General features: G+C 42.1%; 1 protein-coding gene across 7 annotated transcripts in view; it reads right to left on the reverse strand.

The window, feature by feature from the left end:
• The window catches only part of SETD5 (SET domain containing 5), a 71,946-nt gene that overhangs the window by 35,617 nt on the left and 11,876 nt on the right, over positions 1 to 24,453 (reverse strand). For 6 of the 7 annotated variants that reach the window (XM_044452135.1, XM_044452129.1, XM_044452133.1 and 3 more), the window contains 3 exons: positions 6,598 to 6,772; positions 3,707 to 3,812; positions 2,352 to 2,563 (listed from right to left, as the gene is read on the reverse strand). In XM_044452135.1, the coding sequence (XP_044308070.1) occupies positions 2,352 to 2,563; positions 3,707 to 3,812; positions 6,598 to 6,668 (389 nt within the window). In that variant the 5' untranslated portion in view covers positions 6,669 to 6,772. Of the gene's footprint in view, positions 1 to 2,351; positions 2,564 to 3,706; positions 3,813 to 6,597; positions 6,773 to 6,981; positions 7,146 to 24,453 lie in introns of all 7 variants that reach the window. The other variant, XM_044452132.1, reaches the window with a different exon arrangement.

Raw genomic sequence — 24,453 nt, forward strand, 5'->3', positions numbered from 1 at the left:
GTAGACTTCCCTAGCCAGGGAGTCTATTTTTCGGCCCTCTTTATCTCTCGGTGCCATGTGCCCTCTCACCTCTCTGCCCTGGGAGGATTCGACGACCGCAGAGTTCGGTTTGGGATGTCGGAGGAGGAAGGGGATGTCCTCCTCCCGAGCCCTGTACATCGACTCATATCTCCTGGACGTCGGCTGAGGATGTGATGGCAAGTCCCAGGGCTGCGTCATCGCCTGCCGCAAGGTGATTCTGAGTGGCAGGACAATGGATGTCGATTGCTCTCCGCGGACGACATCACAGAACTTGTCCGTCGTCGGTCCCGGGTGCTGGGCAGCATCGATGTCCAGGGACTGGACAAGTCTAGACATCAGCTCCGCGAAGGAGACGTGGGACTCATCAGGCAATGCAGGACCCTGGGATGTCACAGCGACGTCCGGAGAGGTTGAGTCGACCTCCGAGTCGGCCCCGTAGTAGGGTGGGGCCGAAGATTATGACTCCACCAGGGAGAAGGAGTGGCTGCTTCCACCCTGTGAGGATCGAGGTGACACCCGCCTCGGATCCAATGAGCGCGGTTGTTCACGGGATGGAGGAGAGGATCGTGCCCTGAGAGCAGGGTAGTACCCTACGGAGAGTGGATCACCCCAAGTATGGTAGTAGGGGCGACGCCAGCTCTCCAGACATTGCTCTACAGAGGGGCTCTTCCGGCTCCCCAGTGGGGACAGTCCAACGTCCGCTTCCATTGTGACCGCGGGCATGAGTGTCGGTGACCTCGTCCTAGGAGGGGAATCCTGGATTTCCCCGTCGGATGTTGAACCTCGTAGAGTTGGAAGGGGTGCAGGCAGGTCAACCACATGGCGGGGAGACCCTCGAGGGGTTATCCGCATAGCCTCCTGGAGGACCGGTTCGGGCGGAGTCGGTACCGTAAGTGCCACCGGTACCGAGGGGCCCATCAGAACCGAGTCCCGATGTCGGGGATGGTCCGGATGGTCCGAATTCCTGGTTTTCTTGGGAGGCTTGGAGACCTTCTACTTCCTGGCCTTTTTATGCCTGCCGACTTCTCGGATTCGGCATGCTTCCGCTTTCCATGCTTCTTTTTAGGTGAAGCAGAGGGAGCCACCGAAGCAGACGTACCTTAATCCGAAGGCCGTGAGGGTGGGGCCACAGAAGCGGAGCCAGGTTTTGGGATGGCAACAAGCGGGTCTGATTGCATCAGAGCCCGATCCCAAAGGAGTCTCCAGAGGTGGTTTTTGCGGTTCTTCCTGGCCTGCTTGGAGAAGGCCAGGCAATGAGCGCATTTATCCGTCCTATGCCCCTCTCCCAGGCAGAGGAGGCATAGGTCATGCGGGTCAGTTGGTGCCATTTTTGACCCGCAGTCCACACATTTGCAGAAAGCCGCTCACTGCGCCATCGCAGAATAATAAGAAGAGAGGGATAGTGCAGAGGGTAAGTATATATTTTTGTTTTTGTTTTTTTTAGATAGATAGATCGAAAGTAGAAATGACAAGAGAAAAACTACAAGGAACAATGAACTGGGAGCAAGGTTTTTGTTTCTTGTTTCAGAAGAAAAAACTGGGAAAGAAGGACAATCGAGAGCAAGGTAACAGCTCTAAGCGAAAGTCGAAAGCGGCACGAGGCACAGTGAACGGCGGTCGCAAAGACTGAACAAAACAGCGGATGCTCCGCTCTTTATAGGCCATGGGGGAGGGGGAGCGGAGCTTTCCCGCCAAAAACTGTTAGCTTGCAATCTTCCAGCCAAAGGCACTGCGCAGGCACAGCACCCCTATGTGTGATGTACAGAGGCCACAACGAAGAACCACAATTGGTTAATTCAAACACATGAAATGGAGACCACGGGGGCAGAGCCTCTTTTAACCCAAGGATCAAATCCCATTTTGGAGCTCTCAAGGGCCACACTGTGGCAGTAAACAGGTCCAAAGGCAAAAGGGGAAACAAATATACCAGCACACTTTAGGGCAAGCCTCTTATCACCAGCACTAAACCTTAAAAGATGCATATCTACCTTTTAGAATTGGAGGAAAACAGTAAAAAAGCCAGCAAGCCACACAATGAAGGAGGTGTGACTAGGAAAGTAGATATGGCCTTTCAGGGATCATTTCACTACTTGGTCTGAAGTTTTGCACTCAATTTATTGGAGAATTATAATATATACAAAATTTATTGCAGGATTTGGCTTTTTTGTGAAATGCTGCTTTCTGACTGAATGCAAATTAGTTTCTTGACTACCTCCCATATTAATGGGGCAATAGGCGGTCAAGGGGAAGGTCTACTGAGCAAATGAGAAATCTATTATACATGCTCCTCCCTGCCCCATTCATCAGGCTATCTGTGGGCAAAATCTTACCTGCACTTCTCACATTTGATGAGGAAGCCATCTTGGGAAAGACTGCAGTGACACCAGCTAGGAATAGACTCTGCCTCTGAAGAGCTCTCTGTGTCACCAGAATTCTCCTCATCATGAGAGTGTAGGCCATTCAGTTCTGCACGAGGGATGATGGTCTGAACAGGGGGAGAAGCAGGAGGGGTTGGAGGAGGAGGGGCTCCATAATTATGATCCTGAAAACAAAGATTTTCATCAGTGCTATTTACATTAAAAAAGTGCAGGAGAGAGAAGAAAGAGGTATGATGTTCTACTTTTTAGCTTAAATACACATTCAAAAGCCTATCCAGTACACAAAGATTTGGGGTGTGATCTAAACTCAGGCTAGCAAAGAAAGGACCTCAATATTTACCTCAATATTTACTTAACCAGGGACTTGTTCTAGAAGTGTAGAGTGACTGTACTCTTTGTCCATCCCCAAGCTCTGAATCCAGGTGCCTTACAGAATAGCACATATACTAATAGTTAATTCAATTTTCAAATGCCTATCTACATAAAACCAAAACATCATAGAAACATAGAAACAGAGCGAGTCAGAAGGGGTCGCCCGGGCCATCTAGTCTGACCCCCGGCTCTAGCCGGCTCTGCTCACGACATGCAGCAAATCATGATTTGCTACAAATGAGAAAGAACCACATAGTTTGCAGAAATACAAAAATTCTTAGGGAAAGCAATACTCTAAGAATGGAAAGAAAACCCAAACAAAGCCCAATGAAGATTTGGCATGCGCACAGGGCATGGAATGCTTATTGAAGAAGAATGGAAAACAAGGAGGGAGGAGAAGATTGAATGATATAATGTAGCTGGAAACCTGAACTGGAACACTCCACACCTCAACAATTTGTTGCAGGTTCAACTTGATTTATTAAGGTACAAGTGCATGCAATTGCATTAAATAAATAAACGCAACCATTCTATATTTTTCGGCACAGGAAGCCCTCAAGCCAAGTCAGATGAATCCCCTGATGCTAAAATCAGAATGTTTACTGTCAGAATATTTGGGGGGATCATAAAAATGTTTAACAACAACATTTATTAAAATAACAACACTAAATTAAGGGAGTTCTACTGTAGAATTTTCTATCAGAATCACAAAAGCCACCAAAAAATACCCCCTTAGTTTTTACTCCCATACTACATTTGCAATAAGCTTTCTAAAAGCACACAACACCCCATCCTAGTACTAGAAACACAGTATTGCTTGGCAAATCTGTCATCTTCCAAGAGAATATGCAGCTCAATGGGACACAAACCAGAAGGAAATGAGAAGGGGATGGGTGAACTACATATCTACTGCAAGTAACAAAGATGGTACTCACTGCATAAGGCAACCCTCGGTAGCTATGCCTCTGAGAGGCCCCGTAACCATGACTTGCGTAAACATTTTTCTCCCCAACAGCTGGGCTAGCTTCCACAGATTCTGGGCTGCAGAAAGGGCCAAAAGCAGAACCAATCAGTAGAGGAAATTGTTCTTTTCAAATAATTAACAAGATCTCAATGTTTTCTCCCATGCCATACAGCTATTCAGCCAAGAATAGAAACACTTGTGAGGGAAAAGTGAGGTACTGAATCCATGAAGGCCAAATTGTGAAAGAAAAAAAGGGAGAAGAGACAAGTGACTGACAGTTGCCTCCAGACAGGGCAGCTTGGATAAGGATAAGGAGTATAACAACCTTGCTACAGCAAGAAACAACCAAAAGGAAAAAGCTACTGACAATGCTTATCTTTAAATTATTGTGCTAGCTACTCAATTCATTTAATCGGTTTGTGAATTTTAAATTAACAGGTCTGCTCTTCTAACTGTCCCCTTTTATTATCACCACAATTCTGTACCCCACTCACTCAATGATTTTAGACAGAAATACCTTTCAGAACACAAGGTCTACTTACAGCTTCTCCAACTGTTATTATTAACCTAATAAAGATATGACCCCAGACACAGTTTCTAAGTGATAGAAGTACCTGCGTCAACTTGGCAACAATAGGACATGCATACTTCATGCCCTGAAGGACTACAGAAATATCTATGACCTGGATAGACAGCAACTCTACTAAGTCACAACATGAAGGGTCTGTTGCTTCCTTAAATGACTATACAAGAAATGGCCCATCCAACTGCTACTAACTGAAGTTACAACTTTCTACCACAAGGTGGCAGAAAAAAATCAGTTCAAAATGTGATAGAAAATGGGCAATTAGTGAAAGGCTGTGGGAGTCCTTGTTATAGAAAAGGAAACAGGAAAAGCTGTAGGTGATGAAGCCAAAGCCTGGATGCCAGAAGGAGAAATTGCTCTCTTTAGAGGGAGCAAGAGGGGAAGAGTAAGAGGAGGAGCCACCAGTGCAAGCATACATTGGGAATATATGTTAGGAAATTCTTTCCTCTGCTACTGCAGTCAACTTTCAAAGGCTATTGTCAGGAAGAAAAAGACTGACCAGAAAATGCTTGCTTACTAGAAATCCTGTCTCTGTAAGATCTCTGCATGTTTCTCATAACTATTACCCTATTGTAGTAAATTAAGCAGAAAAGGCTTCAGAGGCATTGGGATTGATAAAACTAATAAGTTCTCTACTTATAAAAGCTTTATCTTAAGTTCATCTGTCCTTTCCTGCTGTTCTATTGGTGAAAACAGCTCCCTTCCTATATCTCATATCCTCACTTCCTTATCCTGGTCTAAGTTCTTTATTTCTTAGCCCTTGGAAAATTGCATGACTCAAGCAAATATCCTTTTGTAAGTGTGGCTTTTGGCTATTGATCAGGACAGGAATTGATAGACTTTTTATTCACGGACTTCATGAACATGAAGTCGACCACCTCAAAACAATATTTTCATAGCCATTACTGGTAGCCACAGCCGCTTCTACCTCCACACAATCAAGATGGGCAGAGACAAGAAGTATAATAGAAAGAGCCCTCTCAGGCTTCTCTATGCCAGATGGCAAACTGTAAGACCCTGCAGCTTGATAATATCATAGAATACAGCCCTGAAAGTTTCTGGGAAGCCCTGAGTGCGAACACAGCCAAGTAAAATGAAACAATGCAATGATTCTTAGCAAAACAAGATCTGACTGGAATAAGCTGCAAAAACAGATGTATGTCCAGGACAGATTAACATGAAACAGCGTAAAAGATATTGGTTCTGTGGGAAGCTGCATAGGATTGAAGTCGCATTGGGCTGGTGCTTCTATCTCAATGAAACCTAATATACTGTGCTATGAAATAAAATCAGAAGTGCTGTCCTACAGTAATCTTATCCAAAGTGTACCTAGAAATCTTGAACTTAACCTCTCTTTAACCCTAGTTAGTATAGCCAGTGGTCAGGAATCCTAGAGACTGTAGTCCAGAAAATTTGTAGAGCATCAAGTTGGGGAAGACTGTTCCTACACTGTGTATCCATGTAAGAAAAAGGTGCAAGGAAAAGGAATGGCTTGTGTATGCTAGAACTTGATAAAAGCCCAGCTAAGAGGACAGATACACAGAGATTAGTCCCACTTGCATGTACACTGTAAAACAGGTGGCTTAAGTAGTGCATCTGACCCTCTAAGTCACAGTACTCCACAGCATGAACACAGAACATCAGGAAGGCATGGTCTTCTTTCCATGCCTGACTAAGCTCAAGGAGCAGTTCAGCTCTGGGCACCTGCCTTTCTGTGGACACTTCATCTGGGGTTTTGTGCTATGGGTCATAATGTCCCGAACCACAGGAAATTTCCCGCAAGCTACTTGACAAGCCTCCCTCAGGAAAAGAGAACTATACTAAAGGAATAAAAATCCACATAACAGTTTGAGATAGGCAAGAGGGCCGATGCCTGAAAGATCCTCCTTACCCACATCACACAGCCATCTGTATCAGCAGCACCATGCAACTTAGGCTACAGGAGAGGAAAAGAAGAGTACTGTCAGGGCTCATATCTTGTGAGACACCTATCAACCAAGGTATTACACAACAGATGTGAATTAAAGATCTTTGGGAAAGCAGTATTCTAGCCAAAGTGCTTCTTCTTGGATGCAGTTTAGGGGAAAGGGACAAAGATGCTCTTTGGTGTTGTATCTTGATCTAGTATGTACCAGATACAGCCTCACAGATTTCTGGTTTATTTGTTTCCAAGCTAACTACTCTTTTCTATCCCAGGCTCACCAGGATAGCTGAGGTCTGAAGACCGAGGCCTGAGTCTGTGCCCTCCGCATACTAACAGGCAAGGCAACACTTACTCAGATCCAGCAGCCATATCTGAATAAGATGTATCTGGTGTGGTGACTCCCAGAGGGATTGCAATGCTCATGACGTTTGTCAGGGATCACGGAGTCCAAAGGGTAGCGACTGGCAGCTCCAAGGGCGGGGAGCAGCCGCAAAGCCTCGGCCAACACGTCACGGACATGGGGAAACCTGCCAAGGGGAAAGAAACAAAGCATTGCATTCTTATTTATTGTTGCTACAGACATATGGTTTACTCTGCAAATCATCCTAAAGTTGAAAGGCATGAGAGCTTTAAAAGGGAGGGGGGAGAGAATGAGTAACTTCAGGTGATGCATGCTGTCTCTTGCCTTTGTCTTACTTTTACATAATCTGCTCTCAAACATGGCTACCTGGCTCACCTTCAGAAACTTTTTGTGCCACAGAAGAGACTGCTGAGCACAGGTGACCGGTCTGCAGGCCTGTCTTGCAAGAAACACTCACATGGGCAGAACTACCAGTAGAAGAGAAAAAGCTCAGAACTGCTGGAGGGTGAGGTAAGAATTAGGGGAAACTGTGTATGGAACTGCAGGGGAAAACAGACAGTCTTAGTTAGGGCAGCCAACAAGAGAAGAAACAGGAAGCAGCATAGTAGGAGTTTATGTAAGAAATATCCTCATGACAACTCTGTTAGCCAAAATCAGTGAATGAGGGCTACTGCTGTACAGAAGATTAATATCAATCTTCCAAAATCTACACTGACACTTGGGACAAGGATAACACAAAAGCATGAGGGGGAGTATATCTGAAAGCTGAAGAGAGTTGCAAGTTCAAGGGAGTAATAAGAAAACCAAGGTGGGGCCCCCATTAATGCCTGGCACTTTGATACTACAGTGCAACATACTGGTGCCTCGTGTTAGATTGGAATGCAACATAAATACTTAAACAGTTATTGTACTTGGGAAAAATACATACAAATAGCTATCAGCAAAGGAGTGAACTCCAATTTTCATACATTTTTTCTGAGAGGAGCAGCACTTAAAACACATACACACCATTCAAACTGTTTACTGGTATCTAACATTTGCTAGAAAATGTCAAGCAAGAAGTGGTACTGACATGGGGCCAATTGAGAAAAAGAAACACAGGTAAGAAAGAGTACATGGAAATTCAATTTAATTCGGCTTATGTCTGCTCTACACAACTTTAGATGCCTTCCAGTAAGGAAGAGGTATCTTATATGTGTCTTGTGAGTGCATCAGTGACTGCCAGAAAGGTATCAGTCCTACTGGAATAGGACAGGAATACTTGTAGGAGGTGCTTGCATCCAAGATCAGGGAAGGCAGCAGGAACTTGTGGACTAAAGCAGACTGGGAAAACTCATCAGTTAAGTAATGGAGACTCCACAAACTGTCTTGCTGAAGCAATGATACTTTTACCAAGCTAAACAATTAGTAATCCATCCCTACCGCATCAAATTTGAACAGCTGCTAACCACCTCAATAGTCTTTCAAGAACTTCCCTACCAATACAAATTACCCATATGCAAGAATGAAATTTCTGTGATAACTGTAGAGAAAGAGGGAAGGGGAGCAACAGAAGTTGCACATTCATTTTGGTCAGACCTCTGTATTTTCTTCCAGTTCTTCAGGCTAGTCATGCCACCAGTATTACTCTTTGTGCAAGGAACAAGCCTTCAAAGCATGTAGTAAGTGTTAGCATAGCTTAGGATAAACAGCAAAGGCCTGCAACTTCAACTCTCATCTCTTCAGCAAGCAAGATTCAGGTGTCACGGCACATTGCTTCCCTGATAGGTCAGCATACAAAAGGCTGTTACTTGTTCTACACTGAAAGAGGGCGGAGAAAGGGGGATCACATCATCCTGCTGGGAGGGGCTGGGAATTCTCTTCAGGATGTTCTTGCATAGTCAAGAGAGCTGTCTGCATCCATAAAAGGAACAGCCCTGTTCAAGGACTACATTTCATGTACTGAACATTTCTGCAAAAGAATAATTTAACTGAGATATTAGATGGGTTCCTACACACACACACGAGGAAAATAAATGAATGAAATTCCTCTTTTAAGGCTTTCATTCTCTATAAAAATGCTTACCACTGTCTTCAACTGTGAATGTGAGCTACAGTAGCACTCTGAGGGGGAAAAATGCTCCACATATTCACAGGCAAAGGCATGGCAATCCCAAGGATTCCTTTCAGGCTCACCAAACTATCCAAATATGGGTTTGCCTGCACTGAATGACAGTTTAGAAATGTTGCTACAGAGAATGGTAAGCACCTTTTTCCCTACTTCCAAGAGGTCTCTACAGAGTGACAAACAGACCTGCTATTTAAATCCAACCCTCCCAAATTATACACAGAGGGAACTAGGAAGGACACCAAAACTAATCCTTAATGTAAGGCAAAAAAATAATTATGGACAGAATCTTGTAGGAATGACTTCAGTATTAGAAGGACAGAAGCAAGAGAACTAGGCAACTTTAATCTCCAGCACTGTCACTATTTAATTTTGACACATCAGCAATATGCTAGACACTGAATGCAACAACAAAGTAATGGGGACTCTAAAAAAATAGAGATAATAGAAAGGACAAAGGTGAAAAAAGCAAAGAGAACTTGATAAAGGAATAGATACTTCCTGGCCTTGTGGTAGAATTCTGCAGCATTCACACTGGAAGTAGCCAAAATTAGGATGTAGCCCTGTTCACATTCAAGAGCAAGTTATGCAATAGCATGGGCAGGGTACAACCAGGCTGCCAATCTAAAGAAAACTGAGGTGACTTGATAACTAGATCTGGGAACATTGCTCCAGGCACAGAGGACAGCATCAATTTGTCCAAGTGATGCTGTATGGTAGTTGCCCAAATAGACTAAGAAGGCTACTCTGCCATCTCAAGTCTGCAACTATCAAATCTGGAGCTACCTCATCATTCAGGATGCAAGAGCAACAGAATAGTGCAATCTTTGTTTCAACCATCTCCTTTTATTCTCCACTCCTATATGACTGATGTGGCTGAGACTTTGGGAGCAAGATGAAGAGCCGGCTGAAACGTTTTGTCTATAAAAACAATAAGACAATGAAGCTGGGTGCCCCCTCCCCTGGACTAGGCTGGGTTCAAACCAAAAGGACGGCTCTGTGGGGGCTTAATCCTTTTCTACTGAATCCCTCGAGCTGTGTCTCTGAATCTCAAAAAGAAGGGGGCAGGGTTTCCAGCTTAGTTGGAGCCCCAGACGGGGCAACAGAAGGATGTCCAAGCATTAGAATTCTCTCTGGCCTACATAATACACCAAATACAAAGCAGCAAACATTCTGGGAAATGTTTAATGCACAGCAATGGTGATAACTCCCACCTTTCTTTTAAAGACCAAAAGGGGCATCTGTCCTTAGAAAACTGAGTTGCCAATCAAGAGAGGGAGCCAGACAGGAATCAAGATAGACTTGATTAATGAAATGACTTGAAAAAAATAAAGAGTTCATCAGTCTATACAAGGTCTCCTGTGCTGATCTCACTTCTTCATTTGACATTGCACAGGGCAGATATAGAGTATTTCAAGAGTCTTATAATGGTGAGATTTATACTAAGGGATACCTTGAAAGATCCATGTGTATCTTATATTGTCACCTGCAAAGCACAGATCTCAACACAAAACAATCACTAACTTTCTCTCATGACAGAGAACATAACCAAGCTGGTCAAGGAAAGCCCATTTCAACAACCCAGGAACCAAGAAAATAGTGTAAACAAAATGAGGGTGTTTTTATACCCTCATACTTTAGTAACCCATTCATGTGCTGAGCACTGTACTAATCAAATGAATAAATTTTAACTTATTTGGGCATTTATACCTGCCCCTTCTAATGAGCGAATCAATTAAGTCAGTTATACACTTACAAGTGTAACTGATACACTTATTTGGAAGTAATTACTAACCTAAGATGCCTCTCAGTCTAATTCCTATATCCTTATCAAAGCTGATGATTAGGACTTTGCAGTTATAAAACAAATTACAATATGGATAGAATCAGCTTGTCACCTAAGAGGTGACATGATCGGATGCCATTTCAGGTCAAGAACAAGAATAGTCAAGAACAAAACTCGTAAACTTAAATTCAGATTTGGAATTACAATAGCTCTGCTATCAAAGAGAAGAAGGAAATCAGAACAAAAGAATGACTTAAGAGTTTAGTATATGTGACTTAATGATGCAACATAACCAACATGTTGATCTCATCCTTTAGGGTGAATGATATTGAGTTTTTGTACATTTAATTGGGCATGTTAGCTAAATAAAACAAGGTACAAAATAGAAGTGGTGGCAGAGTCTGTCTAACTCATGTTGAACCTGAATCATTTTTGTAAAGCTTGAAGGGTCTGTTCAAACACCATTCTGGCTTTTGTTTTAAAATAAGCTTCAAGCATTTAAGATAGCAAAGATGAGAAAGAAACCCATATTAATTATGATTTTCAGCTTCTTGGATTTTAAAACCCATTCAATTAATGTTAAGATGCAACTATTGCTCTGTATTTGAATAATGTTAAAAAGTGTCATACATTCATCAAATATATGATATACAAAGCACAACACCAAAGTGGTGGGAAAATGCTAGCAAGAGAATATAGTCACAGATTTCATTTTCATTTCAGTGGGTTCTAGATCCACAAGTTCCAATTTCCAGTCTTCCTTATTTAACCTTTCAAGTCACCAGCACCCACCTTTTTGTCACTATACCAAAAAGTATTTCTCCCAGTCATAAGAACAAATGATCCAATGGGCCATCCAGTCCAGCGGTCTGTTCACACAGCAGCAAAACAGCTGCCCACAGGATCCCCCAAGCAAGAAAGGTACACCCCCCCTCACCCAAGTACTAATAATTGAGGAAGCATACAACCAACAAGGCAAGACTAACAGCCATCGATAAGCCTCTCAACCATGAATATTTCCAATTCCCCCATTAAGCCATCCAAATTGATGGCCATCACTATATACAGTATATCACAGAAGTGAGTACACCCCTCACATTTTGTAAGTATTTTATTGTATCTTTTCATGTGACAACCCTGAAGAAATGACACTTTGCTACAATGTAAAGTGAGTATACAGCTTGTATAACAGTGTAAATTTGCCATCCCCTCAAAATAGCTCAACACACAGCCATTAATGTCTAAACCGCTGCCAACAACAGTGAGTACACCCCTAAGTGAAACTGTCCAAATTGGACCCAAAGTGTCAATATTTTGTGCGGCCACCATTATTTTCCAGCACTGCCTTAACCCTCTTGGGCATGGAGTTCACCAGAGCTTCCCAGGTTGCCACTAGAGTCCTCTTCCAATCCTCCATGACGACATCACAGAGCTGCTGCATGTTAGAGACCTTGCGCTCCTCCACCTTTTGTTTCAGGATGTCCCACAGATGCTCGATAGGGTTTAGGTCTGGAGACATGCTCGGCCAGTCCATCACCTTTACCTTCAGCTTCTTTAGCAAGGCAGTGGTCGTCTTGGAGGTGCGTTTGGGGTCGTTATCATGTTGGAATACTGCTCTGCGGCCCAGTCTCTGAAGGGAGGGGATCATACTCTGCTTCAGTATGTCACAGTACATGTTGGCATTCATGGTTCCCTCAATGAACTGTAGCTCCCCAGTGCTGGCAGCACTCATGCAGCCCCAGACCATGACATTCCCACCACCATGCTTGACTGTAGGCAAGACACACTTGTCTTTGTACTCACCTGGTTGTCACCACACATGCTTGACACCATCTGAACCAAGTAAGTTTATCTTGGTCTCATCAGACCACTAATCCATGTCCTTAGTCTGCTTGTCTTCAGCAAACTGTTTGAGGGCTTTCTTGTGCATCTTTAGAAGAGGCTTCCTTCTGGGACGACAGCCCCGCAGACCAATTTGATGCAGTGTGCGGCATATGGTCTGAACACTGACAGGCTGACCCACCACCCCTTCAACCTCTGCAGCAATGCTGGCAGCACTCATACGTCTATTTCCCAAAGCAAACCTCTGGATATGACGCTGAGCATGTGCACTCAACTTCTTTGGTCGACCATGGAGAGGCCTGTTCTGAGTGGAACCTGTCCTGTTAAACTGCTGTATGGTCTTGGCCACCGTGCTGCAGCTCAGTTTCAGGGTCTTGGCAATCTTCTTACAGCCTAGGCCATCTTTATGTAGAGTAACAATTTTCAGAGAGTTCAGAGAGTTCTTTGCCATGAGCTGCCATGTTGAACTTCCAGTGACCAGTATGAGAGGGAGCGTAACACCATGTTGAACTTCCAGTGACCAGTATGAGAGAGTGAGAGCAATAACACCAAATTTAACACACCTGCTCCCCATTCACACCTGAGACCTTGTAACACTAACGAGTCACATGACACTGGGGAAGAAAAATGGCTAATAATGCCCAATCTGGACAGTTTCACTTAGGGGTGTACTCACTTTTGTTGCCAGCGGTTTAGACATTAATGGCTGTGTGTTGAGTTACTTTGAGGGGACAGCAAATGTATACTGTTATACAAGCTATATACTCACTACTTTACACTGTAGCAAAGTGTCATTTCTTCAGGGTTGTCACATGAAAAGATATAATAAAATATTTACAAAATGCGAGGGGTGTACTCACTTCTGTGATATACTGTATTGTAGAGTGAATTCCATTGTTTAACCATGTGCTGTGCAAAGAAATGTTTCCTTTTATCTGACCTGAACCTACCACCAATCAGCTTTGTGAGATGACCTTGAGTTTTAGTATTATAGGAGTGGAAAAAATGGTTTCCCTCTCCACTTTCTTCACAGCATGTATAATTTTGAACACCAGAATCACATTTCTCCTTACCTTTTTTTTCTAATCATAACAATTCCACCTTTTCATTTAATCCTGCTCATAAGGGAGTTGCTCCAACTCCTTCATTTTAGTTGCCCTTCTCTCCACTTTCACCAATTCGAGGTACCCTTTTAAAGGTGCAGTAATCAGAACTGCACCTAACATTCTGTGTTCACACATTAAATATCTGTATAATGGCAGTATGATATTGCCAGTGTTTTTTTTTTTCAATTCCTTTTCTAATGATGCCTAGAGTTTAATTTTTTCACAGCAACTGTGCACTGCGCTGACATTTTCATTGAGCTGTCTACCACAATTACTGCAAGCTCAGACCATATCAGCCTATTCTTACATTGGGATTTTTTGCTCTATGTGCATTATTTTACACTTGCTTACACTGAACCACATTTGTCTTATTTATTTGAATTCTATCCCACCTTTTCGCTTGCAACAAACCCAAAGCAGCTTACACAATTCTCCTTCTCCTGCTCTTAATCTTATCCTAACAACAACCCTTTGAGGTAGGTCGGGTGAGTGTGTGTGACTGGCCCAAAGTCACCCAGTTGGCTCCATGGCTGAGTGGGGCCTAGAGATCTCTTGAGTCCCAGTCCTCTGTTCTTAACCACTACACCACACTGGCCCTCATTTTTATGCCCATTCTCTCAACTTGGAAAAACCCCTTTGGAGTTCCTCATAGTCCCTTTTGGTTTTAAACACCCTAAACGGTTTGATGTCATAAGCAGACTTGGCCACTTCATTGTTCGCTTCTAATTCCAGATAATTTATGAATAGGTTGAAGAGTGTTTGTCCTAATTTAGAATCCTGTGGGACCCCACTATTTACATCTGTCCACTAGGAGAAATTACCATCTATTCTCACTCATTGCTTTCTCTTCTTTCGTGAGCCACTGATCCATAAGAGAACAGCCCCTCCTGTTCCACGACTGCTACTTTTCTCAAGACTCTTTAGTGAGAAACTTGGTTAAAAGCCTTTTGAAGTCCAAGTAAACAATTTCTACTGGATTGCCCCTATCCACATACTTGACACACTTTTACTGTCAGGCCTCTGCCATCCATACATTCTTTCAAGCTCTTGCTGCAGAATTCACTATGCTCCTTTGTTCAGCTAGCCTTTTTTCTACTACATTTTGACACCTTTTCCCATTTAGTTTCCCAAACATTTTCCTTGCTTCCTGTCAACTCTACTGAGCTCTGCCTACTTCCTTGGTTCTGTTTGAAATTTGCTACCATCCAACCTGGACTTCAACCCTAAACATTTAGTTCCACAGAAACTTTGCTAATAGGGCTTCAAGGAAAAACTGAGTGAGGCAATGCCTTGAAGTGGGAATAGCAAAGACTGAACTAGCCAGAAAAGGTATTTCACAAAATGTTTTCTATGCAGAAATCTGGAGAAGGTAGAACCCTTGATTTATAGTATCAATACAAACTGAATGCAGTCGGAATAATTAAATTGTTTTAGAACAACCAGATTGTAAGTTATAGCTGAAATTCTCAGTTACACATACACAACAAACTAGACCAAGTAGGGGAAGACAATTAAAATGACACCTTTCAGTATTTAAGTATGTTGGTTAATTAATTTGAGCTTAAAAGGTAGAATATACTTGATTACAACCTGATTCATCCATATAATATGATCATAATTTAAAACTATACTTACAAAAGTTGTAGCTCTCCAGATGCCGTTGGACCTCAGTTCCCATCATCACTGACCATGATGACTGGGGCTGAAGGGGGACAGAGGCCAAGGGCCTTCCACCCTGTATAAATTCTGAGGAAAACTATCAATGATCATTCCTTTTATTAAAAAATGTGGCCTCATGCCCTATCCTCCTTCATACTTGGTAATTCTCAAGGCAGAAAATCCTGTCCTATAGTCCAAAGAAAAAGGGACACTGTCGAGTCTTTATGACTTTACATGTTGCAATATATGAGAGGGATAAAGAACTTTTTAGTCTGAAGAAACTTGTCAATACTACAATTTTACCATTTCTTTACTGGAATACCTAACTATACTGGCTATACCCTAAGAGCAGCAGGATTCAATAGATGCAAAGTTAAACTGGTCCTCTGAATTTTTAGCAGAATGAATGATTTCCTTAGCCAAATTTTTGTCCCTCCAGTGCTGACAAAATATTTTTAGACGCGTGAAATTTCCCAAGCCCTACAACATTCTGCTGAAAGCTTTAAAGAAGTCTAAAGAACTCACTTGCAGAAAAAAAAATCTACATTAAACTATTATCTTCTTTTTAAATCTGATCTTAAACTATGCTTTTGAGGTTACATTCAATCATAGGTCTAATCCATTTGGCAAGTTGCTGCAATTATTTTTTTGAATTAAACCTTTCCCTATTTTGTCCCCAAAGTTCAAGATCAATATCCCCTTTTTTCCCATCAGGTAAGCCCTATGGAGAAAGTTTGGACATGTACAGCTCTCACCCGAAGTCACCATTAGTGTCATACCTGAGCAGGGAGTTGAACCTGACTCTCCCAGTTCCAAACTCAACAATCTATCAAAAGCACCATGGTCACTTACAACACTGTAGTAAAGACTATAAAGAGATGGAAATATTACTAGTCATTAATATTGTCCTTCCTAAAATATACATCTGCTCTTGCAGTTTTGATAGCTCTGCAAGATCAACAGGAAAAGCAGCAGCTTTGCCCAACTAGTGCTGAAAATGTCATTCAGATGGTTCTAGAACTTGGCTAAAAGTAGAAAAACATGTACTAAAATTGAGAAAGAAGCAAACAAGAGGAGATTAGAAAACTAATATTGGGTCAATGACCCAAACAGAGGCAAAATGTGTATATGATATTAAAGTAGATTCAATGAGAATCAGAGTCCAGCAATGTTAAGTATATACACACTCATGCCCTAAACAAGAAAAATGCATCCAACACTTCTGGATTCATTTTCCCAGACCACACTCAGAGGTAAAAGAGCCAACATGGAAGCCAGCATACGGCAATTAGATCTTAGCTTGGTATCAGCTAAAGCAACAAAACAGCTGGAATGGTTTTGGAACAGCATGAAGACAGGTATTATGTCTCTTAAGAGGTCCTTGTATTCACTTACAGCATGTGAACATACATGTGCATCTGATAAACACCCAAGGAACTGAAAAACAGTGCAAAGAAAAACCCAATATCTAATGCTACCTTATCTGAGAGCCAGTGTGGTGTAGTGGTTAAGAGCATGCGACTGGGACTCAGGCGATCTGGGTTCCAGTCCCCGCTCAGCCATGGAGCCAACTGGGTGACTTTGGGCCAGTCACAGACTCTCAGCCCAACCTACCTCACAGGGTTGTTGTTGTGGGGATAAGATGGAGGAGGAGAAATGATGTAAGCTGCCTTGAGCCCTTTGCAGGAAAAAGGCAGGCTATAAATTGAAAAATAAAAATAAATAAATAAATTTCTGATAGGTTAATTAGTTTAAAATTTTTAAAGTGTAAGAACTAACTTTAATGCAGCTTCTCACAGCCAACTTTTTAGATACAGGTGTAAACTTAATGCATGAGGATGCAAGTCTTTTGTAATGCAGAAAAAACTGCCCGAGTAGTTTTTTCAGTCTGATTCTTATATCTAGACTGGCTTCTGGACACAGGTAACAGGTCAAATGTGAGTGTTGGTACAAAACATGCATCTTCATAGATGTATGTTGTACAGAAAATATGGTGTGTGTGTGTGTGGCTTCTATATAGCCTGAAGAGCCTGATCCTGCCCAATCATGGAAGCTAAGCAGGGTCAGGCCTGGTTATAAATCTGGACAGGTGACTTAAATGTTGTGAACTGACCAGAAAGCTTACCCAGAGAGCAGTATACAATAATAAGAAGCTGTAGTTCTTAGAGCTGCCATGTCAAATGTTAACAAAAGCTTTATAATTATAGTGCTTGAAAAGAGGAAAACAGTAGACAGTGCCATTGCAAATTCATCCATAGATAAAAGGCTTTATTTGGTCTTTCCTCCTATGTTCTGTGATTTATAAATAAAACTCAATCCTGCCTTCTACTGGCTATAGTCTGGAAGAGCTGACCAATAAGGAAAGTATAGAATAAACTGAAGAAAACAGAGATTCAGATGACATGTACAAAAAAAGTGGGTGAATAACTTCAGCACTGAAGGCTGAGCTAGAAATAGATTACGAGCTAGAGGACTGCAGCTAATTTGCATATTTTAGTTGCATGTTGCCAGATGTACTGCATTTATCCTACAGTATCCTCAACACTGCAATCAGTTGTCTCAGACATGAAAAACCAGAGTTACTCCTTTGAAATTGTCAACATATGAAAATTCTGATAGGTTAATCAATGACTGCTATTTGCTTCTTCATTCCAAACAAAACACTGTCACTGCATAATTTTGTAGCCAAAACCTTTCATAGACCAAACTGACACTTACAAAAATGAAAACTAGAATACTCTACATTGTTAAAAAAAAAAAAACCCTCAGCTTTTCATCTCTGACACAAAGACACAAATCAGGGACCAAAATGAACCACTGTCTTACAAAGTTGAATAATGTACCATCCAACCTAGCAGTTAACCCTGACTGGAAATAGGACTCAACCAATCTCTGTCTGGCAGCCTGAGAAGAGAGATTTAATTGGGAATGTAAACAGTGACAAATTCTAGAACCCTTGAAAGCAAGGTCCATGCTCTAGCACTAAGATTTGTCCATCCAAATTTTCTTGAAATGTTTGCATAGTAACTCACAAAATGGGAACTCGACACATAAATAATTAACATCCAAGTCTTTTGAGATTCACTGTAAAAAGCAAAGGGATCAAAACACCAAGCCAAGCACTCCTGAATTTTCTGCTACTCAATATATTATTGAAATCTAAATAGAAAAAAATGCTGAAAGGTTAAAATAAAATACTATATTGGAAAAAGTTAGTGCAGGTCTTTACTTTGAAAACTGTTTTGCAGATGTGAATCCTATAAAACCCTGTCAGTAAAGTATTGCTCCCATTTTGTTTAGAAGACAACTTTGACTTTAAAAAATATCATGCAATACACTGGGTCATACAAAAATGATGTAGCAAGCAGCCTTCAGCTTGACTGGAATTCAAGTTCATTTCAACACTACAAAAATTCCCAGGACAATTCACATAGGCCACAACAAATTACTGGATACAAATGCTAGCAATTGTACTATACATTTACTGTATGCTTGCTATCAACGGAAGGGAGGCCGGGGGGACGCCAGGAACTGTTGCAGGACTGGAAAAGAGAGTGCTCTGTATCTGCAAGTCTGGCTGTATGTTTCTTATATTCAAGGACACCATGTGACAGGCACACTTTGCCTGCTTGGCCACTCCCAGAAAAGGCAAACAAAACAGCTCCAGAGTGAATTCCAGCAGGGATTTCAAAGGCAGACATTGCATCAGCCAGGTGTACAGGAAGCAGCTGGGATTCAGAGTCCAAAGGGCAGCTGACCTACTGAGAGGCTCTCAGAGCAAGCTCTCTTTCTGGAATCCTGTGGGAAGGATGAACAGGAAGGAGGAGGAATGCATCAGAGACAGAACAGGCCGCATCTGCTTCACAAAGTCTTTGTACTAGTGCTCCGGACCTGGCTGCTCTCCCAGAGATGATGCAATCCCGAGGAACAAGGTCTGCGCCAGAGAGAAGTATTCACAGTCTATGCAGATGGCAAGTCAGCCAAGGATCTCTGATGAAAACATGCCTGAGCCAATCCAAAAACAGCAGCCTCCCTTCCCCACAGCTACCCCACCCCAGCATTTGCTAGAGGAAGGGATCCCACATTTCATGTTATTGCCCCATGCCAGAGGGATGATGGAGAGGAAGTAAAATTACTCTGTCTTATAATCTCCCCCCACAATTTATTTCAAGAAAATGCAAAGAAACAGAAACATATGCAGTTTGGGGTGGGCAATACCCAACTCCTGTCCCAATACCATAAGCACTGGCCCTCTTCCTTACCAGTAAAAGTCTCAACTCCCCAAACACGTACACAACAGCTCTGCTGTAACTGGCTGCTTTGGCCCCACTCTCAGAAACCATGCAGAGACACAGGCACAGGGAACCATGGCAACACGACACAGTGCAGCAATTATGGAGCAGTGGCAGCTACTCCATACTTAAAGTTCAGCCCCTGCTTCCATTATAAGCTTATTTTAACCCTCCTTCCTCTTAAAAGTTAGCAAGAAATAATACTTCAAATGGTCGTGTATGTTTTGCAGACTGTTGACAAATTGATATGGGGAAAGGGTGGAAGCTCTAAGAAATAAAGAAAAACGTAAGTATGCAGACACATCATTTCCGTGGGTCTCACATTATTTTGAAAGTGTTCAAAATGGAATTTAAACTGGATGATATTGGAATGTTTTGAGATACACAGAAAGAACAGAGATCAAAGCATTTTAATGAAGAAACAACAGTTTGGGAACTTCTCTATAAGCTTCTGAAAGATAATCAGGGTGCCAGATACACATTTTACTCTTGTTTGAACACTCCTTAATATAAAAAACTGTCTTTATTGTATGATTTTGAAGCCAATCATAAGGAATCAGCTTTATGCCTTCAATGTGGAAAATACAAGACAATAGCACAAATGGATGCTGAATGGTCAGTTACATTCACTACAGTCAATTTTGGAATGAATCTTTGCTATGTTACATTGCTGCAAAAATGTATTTACTGTGAATATATGCAGACATTTATGTTCCTCATGGACAACATGCTGCTGCACCCTCCCTACAAATGAATGTAATTGTTTCTGGGGAACAATGCAAACCTAAATAGGCAACCACTTAAAGTTACTTCGTCCATGTGCAGATGCTACATGACATAAATTCCATATGTTTATGGAAAATGTACCAATCCCTTCTTAACCTTCCTCCCAAATTCTTAGATTCCCATCGATAACCTACAGAACTTGTATGACCATGCATGCACAGGTAAGCCAAATTTTACAAAATCAGGGAGTGGTGCATGCCACATGTGGGAAAAGCAGAAGGCTGAGTCTTTAAACTGGTTTAATGTAAAGCAGCAACAAGCAGAGACCTGCTCAAAAGTTGTATCTCCAGACACAGAGCTCTACTGCAACATAGCTGTGCACCTTACTAAACTTCCCCAAGACTTTCAAAGTACAGAAATCTTTTTGGTCATTTATTGCACCCAAAAACAAGAGGGTAAATGATAACAAAAACTTCACCAGCCAAAGCAAAGGTGGACATCAAAGGGGGAAGATGTGAAAGCACCCTTGAAAGTGCAGTGTAGGTTCGAGGACTGAGTGACCTTCTTTAAGTGACTACAGATGAGCTTCCTATCGTATCACTGCCAACTTACATATCTCATGGGTCCTCAAACTACAGCCCGCGGGCTGCATCTGGCCCGCCATGCCAATTCATCCGGCCCGCCATAGCTCACCGTGCTCATTTTGGACTCACTCGGAGAAAAGGATCTCCTTGCGAGCAAGCCGGTGCCTTGCCGGAAGTTCCTTTTCTCCGAGCAAGTCCAAAACAATCTCCTTGTGAGCAAGCCGGCCTCAAGGCGCTGGCTTGCTCACACGGAGATGGTTTTGGACTCGTTGGGAGAAAACGATCTCTGCGCAGCCATGCACCTGCCTTTCTGCGCACACACGCCCCCCCCCCACAGCCCACACCACCTTGGCGGCCCGCGCCCATTGCTGCGACCTTTCAACTGGCTCCCTATTCAAAAAGTTTGAGGACCCCTGCCCTATCTCATACTGTGTATGGATGTCAGTTTTTCAAGAAGCTGGAGGTTGTGGTTTATGGGTGTACCCTCCACTTTGGTTAAATTATATTTGAGTGTTTCATAGATTTCTGCCCTATAAACAAGAAAACTAGTTCTGTGTATAATCAAAATGGTTGAAATAGGTGTTCACACTTTAGTTCAACTATTGCAAGCACTTACTATTATGGCAGCCATGACCAAAAAAACTAAAACAAAAAACCATCAGCAACCAGTACAGTTAGCAGCAGCTTGGACAATTCTAGAACTAATTTCTGAATATCATTTAAAGTGAAAAAGTAAAAGCTTGAAACACATTAAAGGATGGGTGGCTATCCTATCCAAATATTCATATGAGAATACCCTCAGCAACACTGGTTATCCAAGATGATACATTTCCCTCCCTAAAATTGGAATTTATTAGGTCAAAAGCTATTGTAGGGTTAGAACCATAGTAGCCACAAGAAAAGCAACTGGTGTTACTGACCAAAAATATTGACCCATGCCCAACTTTAGCAGGTTAAAGGGTATTATTGTACTCCACACCCTCCACCCCACACACCTACTTTATACATTTTTCTCCTTGACAATCATTGGATTTTCACATACAACTAAATCCTGAATTAGTAAACAGAAATACCTGTACCACAGCTGACACCAGAAATCTACTATATACAGGCATCACCAGTTTTAGATTTAGTATTCCAGTTTCTAGAAATATTCTAAAAGTCAAACCAGTACAATCAGAGCAAAGGTTCTGAACATAATCTTACATACTAGTGGTTGCAAGGCTGGAACTATACGTATCTCTCAAGCAGTTGCTTGCTTGTTAGGAAGCTACAGCATAGGACACTCATACAGAATGGCTAATATACAGAAAGTAAGGCACTGTGCAGGCAATTGTGTGTGTGTGTGTGAGAGAGAGAGAGAGAGAGAGACTGAGACTGAGACTGAGACTGAGACTCTGACTAGACCACTACTGGCTCTGTTACCATGTTACCATGCAGTTCTGTCCTTCCTCAGCAGTTAAGAAAACCCAATAATCTAATAATAAAGATTAGCAGGATCAGCCTAGTTTCAAGAAATAACTGGTACCATTCCTTAACAACAACAATGCATGAAATATGACATTTGAGATTGTTGCATGACACAAGAATCTAGACCACTTCCCACAGGGTGGCTTATTATGGAGCAACAAGCCACCCTGACAATTTTTGGTTTGTTATAGAGGTTGTTTAACTTACAATGGGTTCTTGCATTGTCCAAACCCAGGAGACCAATCAGATTACAGGAAATGGCAAGTGAGCTATTCAAGTACACAAGTACAAAAATCCTTGGCCGCCACTCCACCAATGACCAAAAAGCACTTTTAAAGGACCAGTTTTGGCTTAATAAACTTTGGCAGAAGGGGCAGAAATTCACATAATTGAGAGTGTACCCTAAATAAGTAAGTTAGTTCAGTCATAAATGTCTAATTATCAATGCCCAAAAAGTAAATTCTTGTCTCACCAAACTCCTGGTAAGTGTCCATTGTCAGAGTGCACAGGTTACATCCATGGACAGGGCAAAGCTGCATGCAGATTGATTAATGCATAATTGAGAGCTATCAGTGAGCTCTCACTTGAAAAACAAGGATGGGGGGGGGTTCAGAAAAGGGTGCCTACCTCTCATCCCCTTTTTATGAGCACATACTTTTGACAGCTTCCAAATCCTATCTGGCAAATTTGAGCATGGGGGCTGGGGGGCATGAAATATTGTCAAGCACATGCAAATTAATCTATATGTAGGCCCTGTTTTGTCAATGTCCATGAATATTACTTACTGCACTGTGACAATAGACAAATGTTATCAGAACTTTGGCCAGGTAAGATTTTGAATTTTGGACATCTGAAGGGGGGGGGGGACCCTCAGTTCTGTATATTTCTGCTGCTCCTGCCATTGACGGTTACTCCAAAGTGTTGCTTTGGCATCAGGGAGCACCTATCACTGATAGCAGCACAGGGCTCCAGAAGAAAAAGGGGTTGTATTCAGAGCATGGCAAGGGAAACAATACAGATCCTACCATGCAGGACCTAGGATACCACATGGAAGGCCAGGGGAAAGGAAAGGGCAAACAACCTATACTGTACAGCTTATATACGGGGTGAACTGTTGCCTCATGTGAACATATCCAGTGAACACTATTCAGAAAATGTTAAGAGTACAGTGAACAAAATGGTCGTGAGTTCCTTCTATCAACCAAATAAAAATCTATCTATTGTTAAATCTCTGCAGCTACATTCTTAAAGTGAGAATAGACACTGATAAACTGACAGTTTCAGGAAAGACAGGTAGCAAAACAGAGACAAGTGACTCATCTGAAGAGAATGCCAACAGTGTGGCAAATCAATCCTCTGCATGTGGAGAAGTAACATATAGCAGGGCTATAAGTCTAGTTAACAATCACAAAATGGTCTAAGTGCCAAAGAAGAAAACAGAACTGTCCCAAGCAAGGCTGGTTCAAGTGGAAGTTGTGGCCAGACTAAAATGCCTTTTTCCCTACATTTTGTGGTAAGCATAGTATTGTCTGCATTGCTATTTGTCTTCTCTTCAGTCTAAAAGTATAATAAAAGGGAGTTAAAGTGCAGAGAATAGGACTGAGGCTAGAATCCAAAGAACTTTTTAGGGATCATTTACTTCTGACCAAACATGCAACACAACTGTGTTACACACATGAAGCACTCTCAATCTAAGAAGGAATGTACAGCAAAAAGGGACCCAGAGATATCATTTTAAAATGAATGCAAGGAACCTATGTCAATTTACCACCTCTTTGTCTTAGTACCCTCCCTGAAGGTGTGAACATCTAAGGACCAACCAGCAGTGCAGATTAAGTACACAAATAACTGCTTAAAAGATAATTGCAGACTCTTACCATAATAGTGGTCCACACAGAAATTTTACCTTATCATATTATGTACTTTGTTAGTTCAAACCAAAAACCTATCTAATCCAACATTCCATTTTCCTAATCAAGCCCAGTATTGTTGACTGGCAGCAGCTCTCCAGATTCTTTCCCAGTTCTACCTGTAGATGCCAGGGATTGAACTAGGGTTTTCTGCATGCAAAGCATGTACTCTTCCATTGAGCTACGACCCCTCCCTAAATAAATAGCACCAACCAATTAAACACCCCTTCAGCAGCAGACCAGTTTATATGCCTGCAAGGTTGCCTGCTGTTGGAAGGACAACAGAGTAAGGAGCAACCTAGTTTTACTTGGCAAGGACTTCCTGGGAATGGCCACTGAGAAAACTGTCACTTGTGTCCTCAGGA

The sequence above is a fragment of the Varanus komodoensis genome, unplaced genomic scaffold (genome assembly GCF_004798865.1).
Source record: "Varanus komodoensis strain SLA01 unplaced genomic scaffold, ASM479886v1 scaffold6_4, whole genome shotgun sequence".
NCBI lineage: Eukaryota > Metazoa > Chordata > Lepidosauria > Squamata > Varanidae > Varanus > Varanus komodoensis.